Source organism: Nothobranchius furzeri, chromosome 8, assembly GCF_043380555.1.
Source record: "Nothobranchius furzeri strain GRZ-AD chromosome 8, NfurGRZ-RIMD1, whole genome shotgun sequence".
NCBI lineage: Eukaryota > Metazoa > Chordata > Actinopteri > Cyprinodontiformes > Nothobranchiidae > Nothobranchius > Nothobranchius furzeri.
Window position 1 is genome coordinate 72,240,888 of NC_091748.1, and position 22,016 is coordinate 72,262,903.

At 41.0% G+C, this 22,016-nt stretch overlaps 2 protein-coding genes across 4 annotated transcripts in view; one reads left to right on the forward strand and one right to left on the reverse strand.

The window, feature by feature from the left end:
- Window positions 1-368: 368 nt before the first annotated feature.
- Window positions 369-21,714, forward strand: LOC107392974 (E3 ubiquitin-protein ligase RNF14). 2 transcript variants are annotated; one of them, XM_054752074.2, is made up of 7 exons: window positions 369-754; window positions 1,088-1,221; window positions 1,299-2,183; window positions 4,042-4,120; window positions 4,198-4,395; window positions 5,998-6,167; window positions 20,283-21,714. In XM_054752074.2, the coding sequence occupies exons 1-7, from the start codon at window positions 607-609 to the stop codon at window positions 20,283-20,285; spliced, it is 1,617 nt and encodes a 538-aa protein (XP_054608049.2). In that variant the 5' UTR covers window positions 369-606; the 3' UTR covers window positions 20,286-21,714. The 2 variants fall into 2 exon arrangements, with proteins under 2 accessions (XP_054608049.2, XP_015826569.3); XM_015971083.3 differs by lacking the exon at window positions 20,283-21,714 and adding an exon at window positions 6,260-9,045 and having other exon boundaries at window positions 370-754.
- zmat3 (zinc finger, matrin-type 3) overlaps window positions 14,605-22,016 on the reverse strand; it is a 14,909-nt gene continuing 7,497 nt past the window's right edge. For both annotated transcript variants that reach the window (XM_070554295.1, XM_015971085.3), the window contains 2 exons: window positions 21,738-21,841; window positions 14,605-18,193 (listed from right to left, as the gene is read on the reverse strand). In XM_070554295.1, the coding sequence (XP_070410396.1) occupies window positions 17,985-18,193; window positions 21,738-21,841 (313 nt within the window). In that variant the 3' untranslated portion in view covers window positions 14,605-17,984. The remainder of the gene's footprint in view (window positions 18,194-21,737; window positions 21,842-22,016) is intronic.

The window sequence follows — 22,016 nt, forward strand, 5'->3', positions numbered from 1 at the left end:
AAACAGCTCATCGAAGGCTAGGTGCCGCTTCCCAATGTGTGAACAGTAGGACAAAGCAATAAAAATCTTAAAACTTTTAAAAACCCAAGTTACGATGATATGTGTAGCCTAACTTTCGTATTATTATTATTATTATTTTACTGTTACAATGTAACTGGACACAAAACTATTAGTCCAGTTGCATTAGGTTAAAACATAATTGAGCCCTCCCGGCACCTATATTTCAGCGAGCGTGCGAGCAAGTGCTCATTCACGCGCTTTCTTCGCTCGTTGAAAAGGGCGGGGCTAGTTGCCTGGGCCATAGATATAAACATATAAACATTTATATACATAGCTATGGCCGAGGTCAGGAGGGTGTTGCGTCTCACCGTTTGCGTCATTCGCCGGTGACTCAGCGGAGGGACGGGCATTTATCTGGATGGGAGGCACACAAGAACCAGGAAGCTGTTAGGGACGCATTTCTAAACTTAAATAATCCCTGTTGAAAGGAGCAAGGCCGCCGAATTCTGTAGGAAAGGAAAACTTTTATTTTCATCTTTTTTCTAAACAAGTTTGAGTTTACGTTAGCTCTAGAAGGGGCTGGTTTATATTTGGAAACAAACAGGCATGGACCAAGAGGAGCAGGAAGACGAGCTGCTCGCCCTGCAGAGCATATTCGCTTCGGAGGAGTTCATCCGAAAGGAGTCGAAGTCTGCCGGAGAAATCCGAGTCTCTGTGGAGCTTCCTGAAGACTTTACCGTGGTCCTGAAACATGGTAAATAGGTCATCTGACTAAGATTTGAAGTTTACCACGTGATGAAACATCACTGCCTTTAAAAACAAAGTATGATAATTTAATATTTACTAGCTTCAATAACCTAAATATGAAAAAAGTCAAATGAAAACATTCAATGAAATGAAATAAATGTTTTTTCTGTCCCCATACATTAGTAATCTACTTTCTAAAAATAATATATATTTTTTATTAACAAAATGCTTTAAAGCAAATATTTATTATTCTAGTCTGCTTTTGGATAGGCTAACTTCCATTTGTTGTCCTTAATTATGTGGGTTAATAACTTTACCTTGCTGATTTACTTCCTATAAGGTGGAGAAACACTGAGGCAGTATGACATTTCGTTCCTTCCACCCCTGCTTTTGAACTTTGAACTTCCTGAGGACTACCCATCCTCCTCTCCTCCCGCCTTCACCCTCACCTGCAGCTGGCTGACTCACACGCAGGTAATAAACAGATGGTAAAAGTCACACATGCAAACAAACCTCAATAAAGATCATTTTAATTTTGTTCATCTTCTCAGCTGGGTTTATTGAGTGCTCAGCTCGCTGATCTCTACGAGGCCACCAGGGGCGCTGTGGTGCTTTTCTCCTGGGTTCAGTTTTTGAGAGAAGATGCCCTAAAGCTCCTGGACATCCACAGTCTGCTGGAGCTTCCTTCAGATAAACCAAGCTATCTGCCAGATAAGAAGAGTAAAGAAGATAATGAGCCATCACTAGCAGCGGCTAATAACACCCCCAAACCCACAGATGTGTCTTATCTTAGTGGACATGGTTCTTCTGTGTCATCTGGAGGAAATTTGTTAAATCATTCAACTTCAGCCCAGAGCAGAGACTCTCAGGGAGCTTCTGGACTGAACTCTAATGAGGCTGACCAAAAAGATTTATGTTCCTCGGGCACTAAAGCACATCATCCAGAGGCTGATGCAACAGCTTTACAGATCTCAGATTTTAAATCTGACAGCCGGAAGGATCTTTCTTCAGCAGCGGACAAATCTGAAGGTCTTCCATCTTCAGAGTCTTTTGAAAGTCGCCAGGAAGGTGTTTTCAACAAATCTGAGGTTTCACAGCCTCTAAGTGAGAAAGAACCAGTCCGGCCCACAGAAATCTCGTCAAACAACGAATCGACCTCTGCTTTTCTCTCTTTAACTCCATCCCAAAAGCTCATGTCACAGATTTTAATCTACAACGCGGCGCAGAAGCAGAAGGTCTTCGCCACCACTGTGTTTGACTGCGGCGTTTGTTACACGGGCTGGCTCGGGTCAGAGTGTGTGCAGCTGCATGAGTGCGGTCACGTCTTCTGCAGGGCCTGCCTCGGGGAGTTCTGTAAAGTCCAGATTAATGAGGGGAATATTCGTGGTGTCACCTGTCCTCATGATGGCTGTACCGCAACCCCGACACCTGCACAGGTAAAGTCACATACGAATAAAAAGGCACAAACCCATAGAAGCAGAAATAGAGCATGTTAGAAAAGCCCCACAAACATGTTTGCATGGAAATGTCTCATATAGATGAACACACAGATAGCCAAGGATTAATACATGATTTATTGCTTTTATACACTCAACAAAAATATAAACACAACACCTTTGTTTCTGCTCCGATTTTTCATGAGATGGACTTAAAGATCTAAAATTCATTCCAGATACACAATATCACCATTTCTCTCAAACATTGTTCACAAATCAGTCTAAATGTGTGATAGTGAGTACTTCTGCTTTGCTGAGATAATCCATCCCACCTCACAGGTGTGCCACATCAAGATGCTGATCTGACATCATGAGTAGTGCACAGGTGTACCTTATACTGCCCACAATAAAAGGCCACCCTGGAATGTGCAGTTTTGTCTCACAGCAAAATGCCACAGATGCCACAAGCATTGAGGGAGCGTGCAATTGGCATGCTGACAGCCAGAATGTCAACCAGATCTGTTGCTCGTGCATTGAATGTTCGTTTCTCCACCATAAGCCGTCTCCAAAGGCGTTTCAGAGAATATGGCAGTACATCCAACCGGTCTCACAACCGCAGACGACGTGTAACCACACCAGCCCAGGACCTCCACATCCAGCAGGTTCACCTCCAAGATCGTCTGAGACCAGCCACTCAGACAGCTGCTGGAACAATTGGTTTGCTTAACCAAACAATTTCTGCACAAACTGTCAGAAACCGTCTCAGGGAAGCTCAACTGCATGCTTGTCGTCCTCATCGGGGTCTTGACCTGACTCCAGCTCGTCGCCGTAACAGACTTGAGTGGGCAAATGCTCACATTCGATGGCGTCTGGCACGTTGGAGAGGTGTTCTCTTCACGGATGAATCTTGGTTTACATTGTTCAGGGCAGATGGCAGACAGCGTGTGTGGCGTCGTGTGGGTGAGCGCTTTGCTGATGTCTATGTTGTGGATCGAGTGGCCCATGGTGGTGGTGGGGTTATGGTATGGGCAGGCATCTGCTACGGACGAAGAACACAGGTACATTTTATTGATGGCATTTTGAATGCACAGAGATACCGTGATGAGATCCTGAGGCTCATTGTTGTGCCGTACATCCATGAACACCACCTCAAGTTTCAGCAAGATAATGCGCGGCCCCATGTTGCAAGGATCTGTACACAATTCTTGGAAGCTGAAAATGTCCCAGTTCTTGCATGGCCAGCATACTCACCGGACATGTCACCCGTTGAGCATGTTTGGGATGTGCTTGACCGGCGTATACGACCGAGTGTACCAGTTCCCACTAATATCCAACACCTTTGTACAGCCATTGAAGAGGAGTGGACCAACATTCCACAGGCCACAACTGACAATCTGATAAACTCTATGCGAAGAAGATGTGTTGCACTGCATGAGGCAAATTGTGGTCACACCAGATACTGACTAGTTCTGAGTCCCCAGACCCCCAATAAAGCAAAAAAACTGCACATTTCAGGGTGGCCTTTTATTGTGGGCAGTATAAGGTACACCTGTGCACTACTGATGATGATGATGATCAGCAACTTGATGTGGCACACCTGTGAGGTGGGATGGATTATCTCAGCAAAGCACAGGTGCTCACTATCACACATTTAGATTGATTTGTGAACAATGTTTGAGAGAAATGGTAATATTGTGTATCTGGAATGAATTTTAGATCTTTAATTCCATCTCATGAAAAATCGGAGCAGAAACAAAGGTGTTGCATTTATATTTTTGTTGAGTGTATATATATTTTTTTACTTTTCTTGCCCTTAAACACATCTGCGTTTCCTTATTACTTTTCTGATCTGTTCTAGGTGAGGAGTCTTGTTGGAGAGGAGCTGTTCAGCCGATATGATCGCCTCCTCCTGCAGTCTACACTGGACTGCATGCCTGGTGGGTTTCTCCTTCATTAAAGTAATAATTCATAAAAAGATTCACAGTCGCCGAGCAACGTTCCCCTTTTCTCTTAGATGTGACCTACTGTCCTCGGACGTCCTGCAGTTCTGCTGTTATCCTGGAAGAGTCCGGCAACGCAGCGATGTGTTCTGTGTGCAGCTTTGCTTTCTGTGTTAAATGCAAGAAGACGTACCACGGAACAAAGGAGTGCTACGTAAAAACGAAACAGAAGGTCAAAGAGGACATCCAGCTAGATATGCCACGGTCATTAGGTATACAACAACACGCAGCAAGTACAGTCAGCTGTTTAAGGGTTCATGCTCTTTTCACCGAACTAAGTTACTGAAGCAAAAGGTTGGTTCCATCCGGGCATCCTCCCTGCTAAATAAACAAACCACCTATTTTTATATTGATTAGAATTTGTCATCACAGGTTTTTAACATTGCAACTTCTTGGCAAAAGATAATAAGAATAATGATATTGGCTTTTACTTGTTGTGGTTTTAAAGACACGTTCAAGTCATTTAGAGGAAAGAGCCACAGCAAACTCTGCTTCAGACGCCATCTTCATTGTTTATGAGAAACTGACCATCGCGGCGTGTGCTGCTCAGCGCTGATTGGCTCGATTAGAATTCTCAGGGGGTGGGGTTATTTGAATTGGAGAGTTCCCAGACCCAATGCTTCTCATGAGGAAGCATGAGGCTGGCTGGTCAGACTAAGCACAGAGTCCCAGACTTCCCTCTCCCCACTTCGGCCAGCTCCTCCGGGGGAATCCTAAGGCGTTCCCTAGCCAGCTGAGAGACATGGTTCCTCCAACGTGTCCTGGGTCTTCCTTTAGGTCTCCTCCCAGTTGGATGTGCCCAGAAAACCTCACCAGGGAGGCATCCTGGAGGCATCCTGACTAGATGCCCGAGCCACCTCAACTGGCTCCTCTCAATGTGAAGTAGCAGCGGATCTACTCCGAGCCCCTCCCGGATGACCGAGGTTCTCACCCTATCTCTAAGGGAGAGCTCAGCCCCCCGTAGAGAAAACTCATGTCGGACGCTTATATCCGCGATCTCATTCTCGGGGTCACAATTAATTAATTAATTAATTAATTAATTAATTAATTAATTGCAAATACACAATTAATAAGCTGTTGCTCATGACCGTAAGTGAGGGTAGGAACGTAGATCGACCGGTAAATCGAGAGCTTTTGCTTCCGGCTCAGCTCTCTCTTCACCACGACAGACCGGTACAGCGCCCACATCACTGCAGACGCAGCACCAATCAGTCTATCGATCTCACGCCACATCCTTCCCTCACTCGTGAACAAGACCCCGAGATACTTAAACTCCTCCACTTGGGGCAGGACCTCATCCCTGACCCGGAGAAGTCATTCTACCCTTTTCAGACTCAAGACCATGGTCTTGGATTTAGAGGAGCTGCTTCTCATGCCAGCTGCTTCACACTCGGCTGTGAACCACTCCAGCGAAAGTCAGAGATGACCATAATAATAATAACTGCTATTATAATTATTTTTCATTTTTTGTTACCTGACATTATACACTAAAATTAATTCAAAACGTAAAAAAATTCATAAAACTCCTGAACGCAATTTTGATCAAATTTAATTTATGGTTACAGTTTATTTGAGGTTGAGTGATTTAAAACTGTAAGGTGTGTGTGTGTGTGTGCGTGTGTGTGTGTGTGTGTGTGTGTGTGTGTGTGTGTGTGTGTGTGTGTGTGTGTGTGTGTGTGTGTGTGTGTGTGTGTGTGTGTGCGTGTGCGTGTGTGTGCGTGTGCGTGTGTGTGTGTGTGCGTGTGTGTGTGTGTGCGTGTGTGTGTGTGTGTGTGTGTGTGTGTGTGTGTGTGTGTGTGTGTTGCATGTCTCAGAGGGGAAACAGGCCCTTCTGGATGATTACATTGCCAGCAGTACGAAGAGACGAGGTCTTCTGGAGAGCAGATATGGCCGACGACTGCTTCTGTCCATGGAGACGAATCTGTGTGAAGAGTGGAAATCTACCAACACCAGACCTTGTCCCCACTGCTTCTGCCCAATAGAGGTCGGTTGGTGCACAGATAAATCATTGGCGTTTTATTGATGCTTTGCCCATATGATTGTGTGTGTGTGTGTGTGTGTGTGTGTGTGTTACAGAAGAACGGTGGATGTTTCATGATGTGGTGCACTCAATGTCAGCAGCAGTTCATGTGGCTCTGACTCAGTAAACTGGATTAACCGTCCCAGCAGGGTGATATCATCACTTGGGGTCCACGTGGCGGGGTGAGGTGGTGCTCACTCCTCAGCAAAATAAAAATAAAAAAACACGTGGGGTCCATTAGGAACACAGAATGGTTAAGAAACTCCTTCCAGACTTCAGAGGCAATAGAGACAAACTCCATGTGTGATTTTAAAATCTTAAACCATACATCTAAACTTTACTTTGGGGACAGTGCAATAAAAATGAGTGTTTAAAGCAAAACATAAGCGCGTGTCCTAAACAGGATTTAGATTTGTGCACTATATTTAATAAATGTATTTATTTATGCCACATGGATTCACAAGAAACCGTGTCATCAGTAAAAGCTGCTGCGCCTGAACAAGTGGTGCTGGGGCCTCGTTCATCAAATGTTTGTAGAAAAACGACTAAATTCCTATGAATGAAATTCTGAATGTTCGTACGAACAGTAAAAATCCTGATTTATGAAACACGTGGTGGTGTCATGTACACACGTTCCTCCGCACTCAATCCCACCTGTGTGTCTCCAGGTTCTCGTGTTCGTTCTCAGTCATTTACATGCAGGAACACCCTCAACTAACCAGATTTGGTCACGCAACGTCCTCAGCTCGTGAGGGGATTCCCTGGGTTCTACCCGGAAAAAAGAAAGAAAACCCCATAACATCCCAAACCTTTATAGAAACCAGGTTGTGCCACCATGGGTGCTTTATTATTTATAATTACACATAATTATTGTTGTTTTCTGAAGATATTCATGGCTTTGAGCAATGAGTCTTGATTAACTTGGCTACAGGGATTAAAAAAGAAATCTCAGCTTCATGTTTCTTTTAATTTGAACTTTTTAGGTTTACAGGAATTGATTTAATTTGTGTTCTGGAATGATTTGTTAACTGGTGACGTTAAGGTGACCAGTGAGCATCATGGGTTCTACGCTAATTTTTAATTACACTGAGGGTGCAAAATTGTGCTTTTTATTGTAACGAGTTCTAGGACACTGTACTTGCACTTTATTGGGGTTCAGTTTTTTTTTTTTTTACTTTGGGTTCAGGGGACGTTTTGAATTGTTCATTAAAGAGCAAGTCACCCCCTACCAGATTCTTACTCAACTCCCACTTCCTGTTTGGAAAATGCAACAAATGCTGTTGCTAAGCAGACCAAGAGGGCAGAGCCACACACACACACACACACACACACACACACACACACACACACACACACACACACACAGGCTCACAACGACATTGTGGCATCATATGGTACCAGCTAATGTTCTAGGGTACCTCTTAGCCAATAGCGATGGCAGATTTAAATTCAAATGCAGTGCAGAGTTTTTACCTGACAACGGCACAACACTGACAGTTTTAGGCAGAAAATAAAAATTTTAACTAAAATGCACTAAAGTGCAGAACTATTGACATGTGTCTGCAGCACGATTAGACACACATTTATATAGTTTATCAGAAAAAAATGATTTGGGGGTGACTTGCTCTTCAAATGCTAATCAATGATTACAAATCTGCAGCAATAAAGGAGCAATAGGTACAAATTCAACAATAAAATAATCACAAAACGGACAAATATCTCCATGCTGGAAAGAAGGTTATACTGAAACAGATTTCCTTCTCAGCCTGCTGGGGGTTGTCCATTTTTCCCTTTCAAAATGGTGAAATGGGCACCTAGACTGTGGGTTTGTGAGGATGCCGTGTCTCCAGCTAGCTAATGCTGCAGCGCCAGCAATTGTAATTCGATGCTGGGAGGCAAAATGCTCTAGATTTGTTTAAAGAACCAAAGTCAGTAAACAAGAGCAACCCAGAAGTTCTAAGAAGCTACAGCATCTTTTTGTTTTATTCTAATATCAGGTGAAGCAGTCTAGAGGCTAATGTTAAGGTATCATTAAGCTAACAATGCCAACGGTTAAAGATGAAGCAAGTAGTCGGCTCTAAAAAATCAAAAACAACTCATTATCGCAGTGAAATGTGAGGTTAATGAGTCAATCGTGGCTTTTTTTAATGAGTCGTTCAAAACTATAACAGAAAGATGGTAAACCACACTTCCTTCCATGCAGAAGAAATTTTACTGCAATAAGTGTAGTACATGCCCCCTACCATAAAACACCCAAGAGTGCCAACACCAGATATGACAATGTATTCCTCTAATTATCAACGTAGTGTGTATGACTTGATTTGCTTGTCATCTAGAATCCTCTGGTGCTCTTTTGTGTATTCCTACTGTGTGTTTCTACTGATTGCATTATTAAGCTCTTTTTAACAGGCCATTTTTTACCTTTTGGCTGACATTTTTGACCACTCCTGCGGTCTTCTTCAGAGCTAGATGCTAAAAGTGACGCCACCTTTAGCGGCTAGCTCTGAAGAAGACTGCAGGAGTGGTCGAAACTGTCTGCCAAAAGGTAAAAAATAACCTGTTAAAAATAACCTAATAATGCCATCTTCTGGTGCTGATCAATAACTGGAAACAACCATGAAACTCATGGAAAGACGGTGAAATTTTAGAAAAATGGGCTTCAGTAACCAGATTTGACCACAGGGTGTCATTCTCACTTCATTCTTACATATTGCACCTTTAACTACTAGAACAAGGTGTCCTTTAATTTAGTTAGAATGTTGGACTTACTGTACGCAGTAGACACTTTATGAAATTATGTTTGGCGTATTTAATGAAAAATAAAATCATGTTTAAATGTTAAGTGTTGCCACCTGTTTTTTGTGACTTATTAATAAGCATGCATCAGATAAACATTGTCTTAATTACTACCACTGGATGCTGTATTTATTAATTTTTGTTTATGTGAACCTATATTTCAAGAGTAAGGACTGGCTTATGCAGACAGAATCACAGATAAAATGCAAATACATTGAAACGCTGTCAGAATTTTACATTTTGATCATAAATCATCATGTTTTACAGCATAATGACCAACAGGTGGCACTAAATAACAAAAATCACAGTTTTGGGGGATTATCTGTTTTTCCTAAAGTGTTTTGGTCTGTAAAATTAACAAGTAGCCCTTTTAATTCTGGGATTAAATGCTCAAATACATTACTGTATGCAGGAAATTTTAATAGTTACTAATATAGTAGAGGTTGGTAACAATAATGCATTTCTTAAATACTCTTACGCTTTTTTAAAAATAATTCCTGAGCATTTAAGCTTTGCAACAACTTATTATTGTGATTTTGCAACGCAAGTTTTTAAAACAATTTAATGCACAGACACGTGTGGCTGCAAAGAGCAAAAGATGCCTGAAGTGACTTAACTGTCCGCATGTTTGGCAGAGGAACTTCCTGTTTTCAACACATTCCCTCTCCCTTTTCCATTCTAGTCTGTGAAAACAGTGGGGCTCAGATTCTTGCTGTGTGTCCCCAGAGCATGATTGGAAGCTGTCCCTCATAAACCAGTGTGCTGTTGCTCCTGCGTCTCTTCCAGGACTAAAATCAAGTCCTGTTTCCGCAAGGGTCATAACTTCCTCAAAAATGTCTAAACAAGTGCTTGCTCTGCTGACCCGCAGAGCCATAATGGGGCTCAGAGGGATTTAGCAAGGGCAGGATTTGTGTTTACGTTTGGAAAGCTTCTATCTGGTTTATGTGATCATGATAGACCCACTTAAAGGTTCAAATACAGAAAACTAGTAAATAATACAGTTTTTGCAGATGGAGAGGACAGTTTCATTCCAGGACAGAAAAGTGTCCACCTACGGTTGTACTGATTTAGCTTTTAGCTATTTTTTCTGTGCAGATGCAGCACCTGTCCAGCCTTGAGTTAAGTGCCTTTTTTTTTGTTTGTTTTGCTTGAATCATGCAACAGAACAGGGTTTGGACTGGAATTATTGTAGCGTGACTCGGGTTGCGAATGACCACAGTCACCAATTCCTGATCTCAGAATTGTGTGTACTGAAACTCTAATTTCCCTCTGGGATTGATAAAGTATTGTTGAATTGAATTGAATTAGCAGCTTCATTCTGAAAAGAACCTTCAAAGAGCCTGAAAAACTAGTAAAAACCAATTTATCATCGTGAATGGTTGACCAAAAAAATTCCATAAAAGGTTGAATCCTGGTGAAAACGGCTAAATCAGAATTGATACGATTCTCTGAGATATTCTGCTGACAGATAAACAGAACATGAAGGATAATGGGTCATGGAGCATTTTGAAGTGATGCTACGGAGAGAGTCCTCCATTTTGAACCAACAACTGCATCAGCTAACGGAGCGTTTATTTCCCCTGGAGCGCCGTGAGCCGAGCCGTAGAGGAGAACAGATGAGACACTCGTTCGCCGTAATAATCACAAACACAGTTCAGTTGTTATCATCTGCATGTTTATTCATCCGTCAGAAAGCACAAACATACAGAGAAATCAGCATCGGCTGTGTAGCCATCCATCCACACGGTAAAATTTTGTTTGTTACGTTGTTCAGAGGCACTAAAAAGTGTGCTGCGGTTTGTACAAAGATCCCAGGAGTAGCTGTATGCTGTCCTTCAGGGGCGCTGCAAGAAAGTCCAGGGCCCCTGGTGTAAATAAAGGTGGGAGGTTCTGATTTCTGATACGCATGCTTGATGATGTTGCATGGTTTTGATTAACCCTCTGATGCATGAATTATGAAATCTTCAACCAAGATTTTTTAAACAATTTTTTTCATTCATCTTTAGGTGTGAATGAAACAAATTTCAACAAATATTTTTTGTAACATTTTGTTAATTTACAAATAATTTATTACATGTCTACCTCAGTGGACAGCGTGCATTCTGAACATGAAATATGGTGGCTTGACTTACTGAAGTCCAAATGGAGGGGCTCAAATGCAGTAAAGTCTTCAACAGCTGTGCTTAATAGCAAAAATAAAGAAATAACAATTTTGAGTACCTGTCCACTGTAGTGACCATTATGCATCAAAGGGTTAATGTTTCCATAAGTAGGATACAAAGTCAAATTAGTGGGCACGCATACCAATAAATAAATAAAAAAAGATTTGAATCAGATTAGATTAATGGATATTACCAGAAAATCTACAACAGATAATGTTTACCTTTCTGTAAAACGGCTATCAGCTCCATTATTTATTTATTTATTTATTTATTTATTTATTTTTGCAAGTTTCCACATTTTTGGGAAAAACCTAAAGCTAACAGGTTCTGCTAGGTCACTTCAAGAGGTCCGAGGAGTTAATGGTCTTTCTACTGATGATCACTGGCCAGGAATCTAGACCAACCGTTGCGGTTGCAGGTCTGCTCTGCAGGTCAATTTAGCTGACCTTCTCAGTGGCCTAGTGCTGGAGTGTCCGCCCTGAGACTGGGAGATTGGGGTTCAAATCCCAGTCTGGTCATCCCAAAGACTTTGCCTCCCTGCTTGACACTCAGCTTTAAAGGATCGGATTGGGGGGTTAAACCACCCAATAGTTGCAGCTCACCGCGCCCCACAGGGATGTGGTGACTGTAATTCACACCAGTGTGTGGTGATGACTTTAACTTTAACTAGCTGCTAGCCTCAGCAGGTCTACCATCGAACCAGTTTTGTGTCTTGCCAATCACAACGCTCTAAATATGTTAGGTGAGCTAAACGCTAGAGCTGCGACAAAGAAAAACTACAGAGATGGCACCGATGGCAAGTTGTTTCGAATGAGCGGCGTTCCAGAGCCGCCACCATTTTTGTTGTTTTGCTCCATAATAGCTCTGCCATCATCATAAAAAATGCTCTGCTGTGATTGGACAGGCCTAAAATTTGGGTCAATGGTAGACCTGCGCAGGCTACAATGGATCGTGGCTAGACGGATCTGCAGAGCAACATCTTTTGCTACTGCTACGGTTTGTTTGAGATTTCTTGGCTTGTACATGCCTCAAATAGAAGACTGGAGATATATTAAGAATTTTCTTGTCAGGGCAACATATAAAAAACACTAAAATGAAATAAGTTTGAGCTGTTTGAGGCTCAACCTCTGGCAACAAATTCAAGGATGCCCGTATTTTGAAATTAACCTCTGATTGTTGCCCAGCTGCAGTCATCAGATTCGTTTAGCATTATGGTGCATGGATAAATGAACAAGTATAATACACAGATCAAACTTCTTGGAAAATACTAAGAGGTATATAAGGATAGCAAAGTGTTCACTTGAACCCAACAACACAGAACAGAATACTTAAATGTTCAAACACCAATGCCCTTTTAAAAGTCGGTGAAAATGAGAATTTTCTGCCTTCTTCTGGTGTCAACACATGCCAGCGATCATCGAGTCAACGGGGACTCACTCTGACACGAGATACTAAATATCAAGCAGTCACTCTTAAATGTGTTTCTTCATTTAACGTTGATCAAAACATCATTAAGGAGCATCATCAAACTTCCTCTCAGCAGACATTAGTAACTTGGGACTCATGCATTAAAATAACAATTCAAATGGTGCAACAATTTCCAACAAAACACAAAGTTTAGCTTTAATAACAGTGATTACTTTTTTATATTAATAATTCTATTCTAATTACTCTCCAACCAGAAAATGAACATTCAAATCAAAACATTTCATAAGCATCTAATAAACTACAATCATGAGGATTTATTTATATTCTCCTTTATTCTAAGAGTTTGAAACATTTCTGGACGTTTTTCAGTGCAGTTACATTTCACTGCCACGAAGCAGCATCAGCACTTTGTTGATGTGGCGTTTTAGCTCGTTAGCGACAAACTGTTGTTATTTTTCTTCCAGGCTCATTAATCTTTCTTTTAATAGCACTTGATAGTCATGGGGCTCTTTTATAAATCAGTTTAGTGACAAATTAATAATGAAAATTAAGAGTTGTGCAAACATTTGCTTGTACTTTTTTTTAAGAATGACTGTTTTTGTTCTTTTGTGAATACAATAAATTTACATTAATAGTGTATGTGCCTGTGTAAACTCTAAAATCTCAACATGCCCTTAAACATCCACTCACTCTTTCATGACACACAGGCGTAGAAGTAAAAACATGCTTACCTGAACCTTGAATGTAATCAACCATTATTTTTGTTTTGTTGTTTTCTTATGGAATATTAGATCATTTCATACTTTTTGCCTTTCCTTTCAATTATAATTTGCGTTGGAAGCATGTGCACTGATGCAAATTTTATTTGTACCCATTTTCCGTGAGCTGGGCCCGTAGCTTTGATCAGAGCTAGAATATTTATTTCACTCATAATCTGAGGATTTTATTTTAATCAATGCAACAAATAAACACAAGTGACATGTGATATACATTGTGTCTCTCATCCAGTAAAAGGTAAATAATCTGTATTTTTATTGTAAATGCCCGTTGTGTCCATAAGGTCCAAGAAATCTCACTCTTTGGTTCAACTGCACATAACTCATGTTAATATTATGGCTATAACCTGTAAGGACAGCTCTAAATGAAATAATTAAGTTTTAGTGACAAAACATACTCTAGTAGAAGGTCCAGATGTCATTTTAAACAGAATCAAAGGGTTTTCAGAAAGCTGTCGTTTGAGTTTGGCTTGACACTTTCAGCATTCCCTCATCCCCACCTTTTCTCTGCAGTTTATTTATTTTTTTAATTCCCAAACCTGTGCTGCCTGTTCAGTAGCTTCACTGGGTGTGAAAATCATTTTCAATTCAAGATTCTGTCAACAAAATTTTAAAAAAGTTATGCTACCAGAGCTTTCCGTAGAGACAAAAGAGTTATTTTTAGGAGGAGTGCTTTCAAAAGATTGCTACTCGAACATAAAAACAAAAAACCTTCACTAGCCGTGTCTCACCCACACTTTGGGTTGCAGCTGTGCTTTCATCAGCTCATCGTTGTTCCGTTTTGATTAAACACTTTCTTTGTCTCTTCCCTCCTCGTAGCTGAAATCCCTCAAACTGTGTTTTCCTGACAGCATTATTCTCCTGAGTACCTTGTGGTCAGGTGTGCGTTTGAGCTCAAATAAAAGAACAGTCGCCGCTCCCTACGGCAAACTCAAAAAGATGCTTTCTTTTTCACTTTTCAACACATCGGTGCGATTTTGACAGTTTTCTTCCCATGCACATATTTAGTAGAACTATTGTTTTAAGTAAATGAAAAATATTAAAGGGTGTCTTATTACAATTTAACCTGTACCCAACCGGCGTGCATAGGTGGGCCCCGTATGGATATATATAGGCAAACCGTATAGGTGCCAACAGGGTTTGTCCATGGTTTCCATGATGGCTCCACAGGGGGTTGCCCACATAAATTTCAACAGACCTGCATGGGTTTTCAGAGGGACCCAGATGGTAGGACTCATACATAAAGTCTTTGTGGGAAAATCCCGGTGGGATCACATGGAAACCGCATGCAAACCCTGTTGGCACCCATATGGTTTGCCCATATATATCTATATGGGACCCACTTAGGCATCTTGGCTGGATATCAGTGTGCAAACAAATTAAGTAATTGATTATTTTAAAAATATTATTCATTAAAGGTACAATATGTAAGAGTTGTGAAACAGTGAAATAATCACACAACAGTCTAATGTTTATAGAGAGCCTAAGTCTCCTCCCTTTCCGGTCGGCTCACGGGTCCCCGGAAGAACGGAAAAATTAATGCAAGTCAACGGGGCTAAAAACGCTATTTTCTAATCTGCTTTGCCTTACGCCCTGGATCACACATATGTTGTACTGCAATTTAAATGAAAACCAATGATGGGTGTTTCGACCATGCATGCCATGCACTTTGAGATATATCAGCTTGTAAAAGTTGGTAATTAGCACGACTACAAACAAAACATCGGCACGTCCCATATGTGACATCACCACAGGATCTCCTCTCCCTTAGCTTAGCTGCTACTTACCACTTGGCCAGTTTTATGGTGGTTCTTTCCTTCTGAAGGAAGGATTTGAAGTTTGCTGAACTTACAGCCCTTTTCCCTGTGTTTTCTCCGTGTCTGGTTCGATGACGTCACTTTCGTGAAGCGCATTTCTAGTTCTGGACTTATTTTCACACAAAACCTAAAATAGCGCTTTCTTGATATCAAAATACTTCTATGAAACTAACGGACGTCATATGTGAAATCCATAGCACATAACAGGTGGAATTAGAAAATTGAGTTTTTAGCCCCATTGACTTGCATTCATTTTTTCGTTGTTGGTTTTCCTCTTTCAACATGCCTAAAGAGGGACATAGTCGTTGTTACAATCTTGGAGCAAGCAGGATTGTGAAGTCTGCATCGAGCTTTTGCTGCAGTGCCGGCATTTGTAATTCAACACTGGCAGGCAAAAAGCTCCAGAGTTGTTTAAAGAACCAAAGCAAGTCAACAGGAGCGACCCAGAAGTTTTTTCCAGTTTAGAAAATTGGACTGCAGTACCAACATTTGACCACAGGACGTCACTCTCACATCATTCTTACATAATTCACCTTTTGTACAATGGTGTGTTTTGGCACTGATAGAATAACTCAGTCCATCAGTGCAACAAGACCTGGTCATTCTGTCTTCTCTGGGAATCAGTGTTGACTAAACAAATAACAAATGCAAACATTTAGAGATATCCATGGGCTTTGCTATTTTTAAAGTAATTTAAAGTTTTGGAGTTGAATGGGTTTGACTGTGGAGGTGGACTTGTGGAAATGTTTAGTTGATTCAGGTCGTGCCTGAATCAGAAATGGTTTCGCTTCAGAGGCAGCCTCTTCTGCCTCATGCAGACATAATGAGGGAGCAAGCAGTTTTCAGTTAAACGCTGATGGGACCAGAGGTAATTCAAAATAGTGAGAAGGGTCAACTGAAAGCAACACTAAACATATGTGCTGAGACTCAAGTCACTTTGCAGGATTCCTGATAACTATTAAAACAATTATAAGATCTTATATTAGATAAAGAGACTAACGTGAATCAAAACCTATTTATTATATTATATGTACAAGTGTAATATGATTCAGTAATATTTACATAATATTTATAGTATTTATTATGAGAATCACCTTTTCAGATCTAATTCACCTAAATTGCAAAAAATGGTTGACCAAGGCCTGTGGCCAAATTACTCGCCAAAGCTCACAGTTTCATTTAACACTGGTATAGTTTTTTTTCAAGCACTTTAAAACAATATTTATATAAGTATAAAGTCTTCGTCTATTGTGCTTTGTCTTTTTTCTAAAATTAGCTAGAAGTACTTTGGATTTCTTTCTTTTTTAGCCTTAGCTATGTTTTAAATGCTTAATTAGCTCCTCTGTGTGGGTTTCAGTCAATATGCTTGGCTATGCAGGACCTGTAGAAAAATACTTGCAGTGCCGTTGTCGGTACAAGATCTGCTCGGGTGCAAGATCGGCTCGGGGTCCGTCGACTGCCGATGACATCAAAGTAGATGATTGGCTGAACATGAACCTTACGGAAGTTACATAATCACGTTACGTTGTTATCACGTTCCATCATTACCTCTTTGAAAATACACTTTTAGCACAGAGCTGCATGTATATTAGGGCTGAACAATTAACTGCATGTGCAATTAAATTGCGATGTGACAAAAGGAGATTTTCTAATCGCAAAGGCTGCAATTTGGCAGCGAGTGGTTAGCGCAATGCTAATATACATGGAAAAACCCATAGGAATGCTAATGCAAATATCACAGATTACATTCTTACAAATTATGAAGTAGAAACGTGCCAAATGATTACATTTGGAGTCTAATAGAAAGTAAAACTACCATCAATCAAATAATTAAAGACAGAGTTTTGGCTAGCAGCTATGAGCGTAACTGAACTACACATGGACAAGACGTCAAAAACTCTAAACACAAAATACTTCAATAAACAGGACACACTTCTTTCCTGCAAATACAATTTCACAGGTGTTGCTAATACCTATGATCCTTCAAGGGATGTGCTCAAAGAGGAGTTCAACATTATGAATACAAAATAGTGTTTTATTTTACAAATACCATTATAAACACAAACTTACGTCTTAAGAAACATTATTTTAATAACGAAACTGCTAAATTTTCCAACAGTATAAAGATGTGTAGTGTATTTTGTCTGAGTGGGTTTGCCATACTTTGACGTCATCGTCAGTCGAAGGACCCCGAGCCGATCTTGCACCCGAGCAGATCCTGTACCGACACCATTTCATACACAACAAATTTAAAAGGTGTCCTTTGATTGCTTTTTTCCCTACATTCTCACTCCTTCCTGCAGTTCCTTTCCTACAAATGCTTCCTGTGGACCACTAGCCCTCTTCAGATTTCCAAATCAAAACAAGATTTTCTTTTTTTTCTTCCTTTAAAACCTGAGTCAGAATGAAACGAACACGGCGATTTGAAGGAGAGTAAACCAGAAACAGTCTGTGTGTTTCATTCAGTACCAAGAAGAGACTTTTTTCTATCTATTTGATGAAAAATGATTTTCAATAAGTTATTTTCAGCAGCAAGTCTAAATGAAGTCAGTACAGTACACATATAGAGCAGAGTAGAACTGGACGGTCCATCAGAGCAACTGTTAAAGTAAATCGATCTACCGTTGGGCTACAGTTACATATTTAAATGTTTTTGTTTTCATGTTGGATCCACATAATAAACAAGAATTAATGGCTTCTTTGAGGGTAAAAATTCACCCTTAATAAGTCCCTCAGTCATAAGGCAAATTTTACATCCACTGGCTCTGGTGACTGAACCATCCACCTCTCGTCCCTACCCCCTTAGCTGTAGCCAAGGTTCTCCATCTCATGGCGATATCTTAGCTCTGAGACTTTGGCTTTGTGCTGTTTGCTCTCCAGATGCTGCCTGAAGTCCGTCTCCTGCTCGGCTCCACAGTTGCACATGGAGCAGTAGAACTGTCCACTGGGAGTCACGCACATGGCCAAGTCCCTGGGGATGCGCTGCCTCGGTCTGGGGTTGTAGTAAGGCCCTGGGGGGGACAGACGGGAGAGGAGCTATAAGGACGCTGCATTACTGAGCTAAAAGTGGAAAAAAAACAAAGAAGAAAAGGAAAACTGGTGCAAAAGCCATTTGTAGCAGAGGCATATCAACCTTAGTGTAAGAAAATTGAACTTACCACAAAAAAAACTATACTAACTGCCTGGCAGTAAATCTTATATTATTACAGATCTTGATTAGTCACCTGACCCACCATACTGTGCATCTGTGGAGGAAGCAGCACAGCTAAATGTGAGGGTGGAGTTGGGTGGTGGGCAAACTCCATTCATTTCAAGTTTATTCATAAAGCTACAAATCACAACAAGAGTCATCTCAAGGCACTTCACACAATAAACATTCCAGAGCAGTTCAGGTCATTAAGCCAATCAGTAAAAAGTTTCCCAAATAAGGAACCCAGCAGGTTGCATCGAGTCACTGACTAGTGTCAAGAGTCTTTACAGCAATCCTCATACTAAGCAAGCATGTAGCGACAGTGGAGAGGAAAACTCCCTTTTAACAGGAAGAAACCTCCTGGCTCAGTATAAGCAGCCATACACCAGGACTCACTGGGGATGGAGAAGACAGAGCTGACACATAAAGGAGTTCGGTTTCTCTGTTTTATTGCAGTTTGCATGGGATTTCGAATACGACTCCACACTTTTGTCCTGCTGATATCTTGTCTTACGGGTTTACTAGTCTTTTTCTGACTGTTATGTATGGTGCTGTTGGTGTGTTTATTTGTTGTTTTTTATTGCTGTTGTTATTTTTCTGCTATGCCCTTGGTGTGTGGAAGTGTTATCACTGGTTTTGGTTTGTGTTTCTCTGGTTTTTTTGGTTCTTTGTTTTGTTTCATCTTTTCTTTTCACTGCTACTTGTTGTTTTCCTTTGTTTGTAGCCAATGTCGAGTATCCGCAGGTTTTTAAAGTGTTTCGTATGTGTGGTCGTGGTCGTGTTCTTCTGTTATCATGTTTACTCTGTGGTATACTGACATTTTATGTATGGTGGGATGATCTGATGTCCATAATAAACATCGGTCTAGTTGTGTTGGTTTCCTGTATGTGTTTATATTCACAGTCTTGTCTGAAAGTTACGCTGCTTTCATTTTCTTCTTCTTACATGAATTTCATGTTATTGGTTTCTTCTATATTGTTCAGGTGTTCCTTTAGTAAATCTGCTTGTTCTTTCTGAATAATTTCTAATATGTCATCTACATATCCTTACCAATCATCCATCCATTTTCTTCCGCTTATCCGGAGTCGAGAGGCCCAGACTTCCCTCTCCCCAGCCACTTGGGCCAGCTCCTCTGGGGTGGATCCTAAGACTTTCCCTAGCCAGCCAAGAGACACAGTCCCTCCAGCGTATTCTGGGTCTCCTTCACCTGGGAGGCATCGAGGAGGCATCCTTACTAGATGCCCGAGCCACCTCAACTGACTACTCTATGTGGAGGAGCAGCGGGTCTACTCCGATTCTAAGGGAGAACACTTATTTGGGCCGCTTGTATCCGCAATCTCGTTCTTTTGGTCACTCCCCCAGCTCGTGACCATAGGTGAGGGTAGGAACGTAGATCGACTGGTAAATCAAGAGCTTTGCCTTCCAGCTCAGCTGTCTCTTCACCACATCAGCATTACTGCAGACGCAGCACCAATCCGCCTGTCGATCTCCTGCTCCATCTTTCCCTCACTCACGAACAAGACCCCAAGATACTCAAACTCCTCCACTTGGGGCAAAACCTCATCCCTGACCAAGAGACGGCATTCTACCTTTTTCCAACTCGGACTACGTATCGTTTCCATGATTTTATTATGCACTCGGGGGAGGGGGCAGGATTAGGGAAGTGGTTGTTGGTTTCTGCTCCAAGTCCTCCATGAAAAATTCACAAAGAGTTACTGATAACGAATTTACCATGGCAAAGCCTTCGGGTTGTTTTCAAATGGTTCCATCATATTTGAAATATGTAGGGTTTGCCATCTGTTCTAGTAATTGGGCTTTATCGTCTGCTGTGAGGTTTGTTCTATGTAGATTTTTGTCTTGTCTGAATTTGTCAATTACTACATTGATGTTTTTTTGGGTTGGTGTTTTAGTGAACATGTGGCATTGGTGGAGGGCACGGGCAGCAAAGAGCAACATCGTTCTCTGCTACCTGCAGATAAATGGAGATGGAAGTGACGCCACCAACATCGGCGAAACTCTGAAGAAGATTACAGATGCAGCTGAAACTTGACAGCAAAGAAGGTAAAAACAAATCTCTACTACTCTGTGTTCAGAAAAGAACCAAATAACGGAATTGGATAACCAACACAGAACTAACTTAACAAAGATAGCCAGTGAATGATGAATCATCTGGTGTTGACTTGTTGGTATGGGAGGCCCCAAAGAAAAACCTGCTTAGGGCCCCACAAAGGCTTGGGCCGGCCCTGCAAGAATAACAAAAGTGAACAAAAAACGTCCAGCTGCATTTAACTGAGTTTTTAGGTTGAATTCAGCGACTGTTGCCAAACCTCATTAAAGGTTTGACACGTCCAAGGCCAGATTTTGAAAATTACTGCAAAAAATACATATTGGGCCAAATGTGTCACCTAATCTGAAATAATGATCCAAAACAAGAAAGTGAGGCTTAAAAAAGCCTTTGGGATGACATCAAGGCGGAATAAGGGACCAAAGGCCTTGCTTGGTTGTCAAACTGCAGAAAAATGAGGAGCACTGAAAAAGAGATTATAAAAAAGAAAAAAGCTTTTGAAGAGGAACTGCAGGCAAGAGGGCAGCTATTTTAGGGCTTGTCCGTCAGAAAAACTGATGACACGAGCTGTTGTTTGAAACGAAGCAGAAAGAGACAGAATGGGCAATTTGACTTTTCATTGAGTGATTCTTTTTAATCGTCATCTGAATTGGTAATGATTTTATCTGAAAGGCAGAGAAGGAGTAAGACACGACAAGAAGGGCAATGACTGACGTCAGTAGAAGATCTGACGTTACTTAAGCTGTATCTGTTTACACACACACACACACACACACACACACACACACACACACACACACACACACACACACACACACACACACACACACACACACACACACACACACACACACACACACACACACACACACACACAAGAGTTGGAAAGCAGACACACCAAAAATGGCTACTAGCTGCTGACTCAAGCAAACAAAAATGAGGTTATTGTAAATAATCTCTGATGATTTGCCAAATCTAAACATTTATAGAAGCTGTTTTTTTACACTAACTTTAAAAAAAAATATGCATTTCATGTCACAATGACCTTTTTCCTACTCTCTGCATCCCGAAGACAAATAAAATGTCAGTAAGAAAAGCCGACACAAAACCCGACCCCCAGTGGGCACAAAGAGATGACTTGGTGTATTTGTGGATACGTCACATTTAGTGCAATAAAAGACTGAGACACGAAAGGTCAAATAGAAAGGAAAAATAAGTGCCTGTCAAATCACCCGCTGCAAAACTGTAACTTTGTCTTGATTGAAAAAGTTTTATTTGTCATTTGAAATGTTTTCTTTACCTGGCATGGCAGCAGAAAGCTGTGGGCTGCGGCGATTTTTCACCAGACGGTATTCACTGCCATCTTTCCTGTTTTTCCTCGTTGCTGCGTCATTGCCGCCTTCCCTGGTTAAATAAAACCACTTATAACATTAACGATATTAAAAGACACACATATGTAAATGTTACATTTTTTAGGTTAGTTTTTTCTTGGTGCAAATGGACAGCAGTCACAGAAAAGAAAGAAAGGTAAGATTACCAGTAAATAATTATTAGAAAATACCTTCAATTATGTAAACAC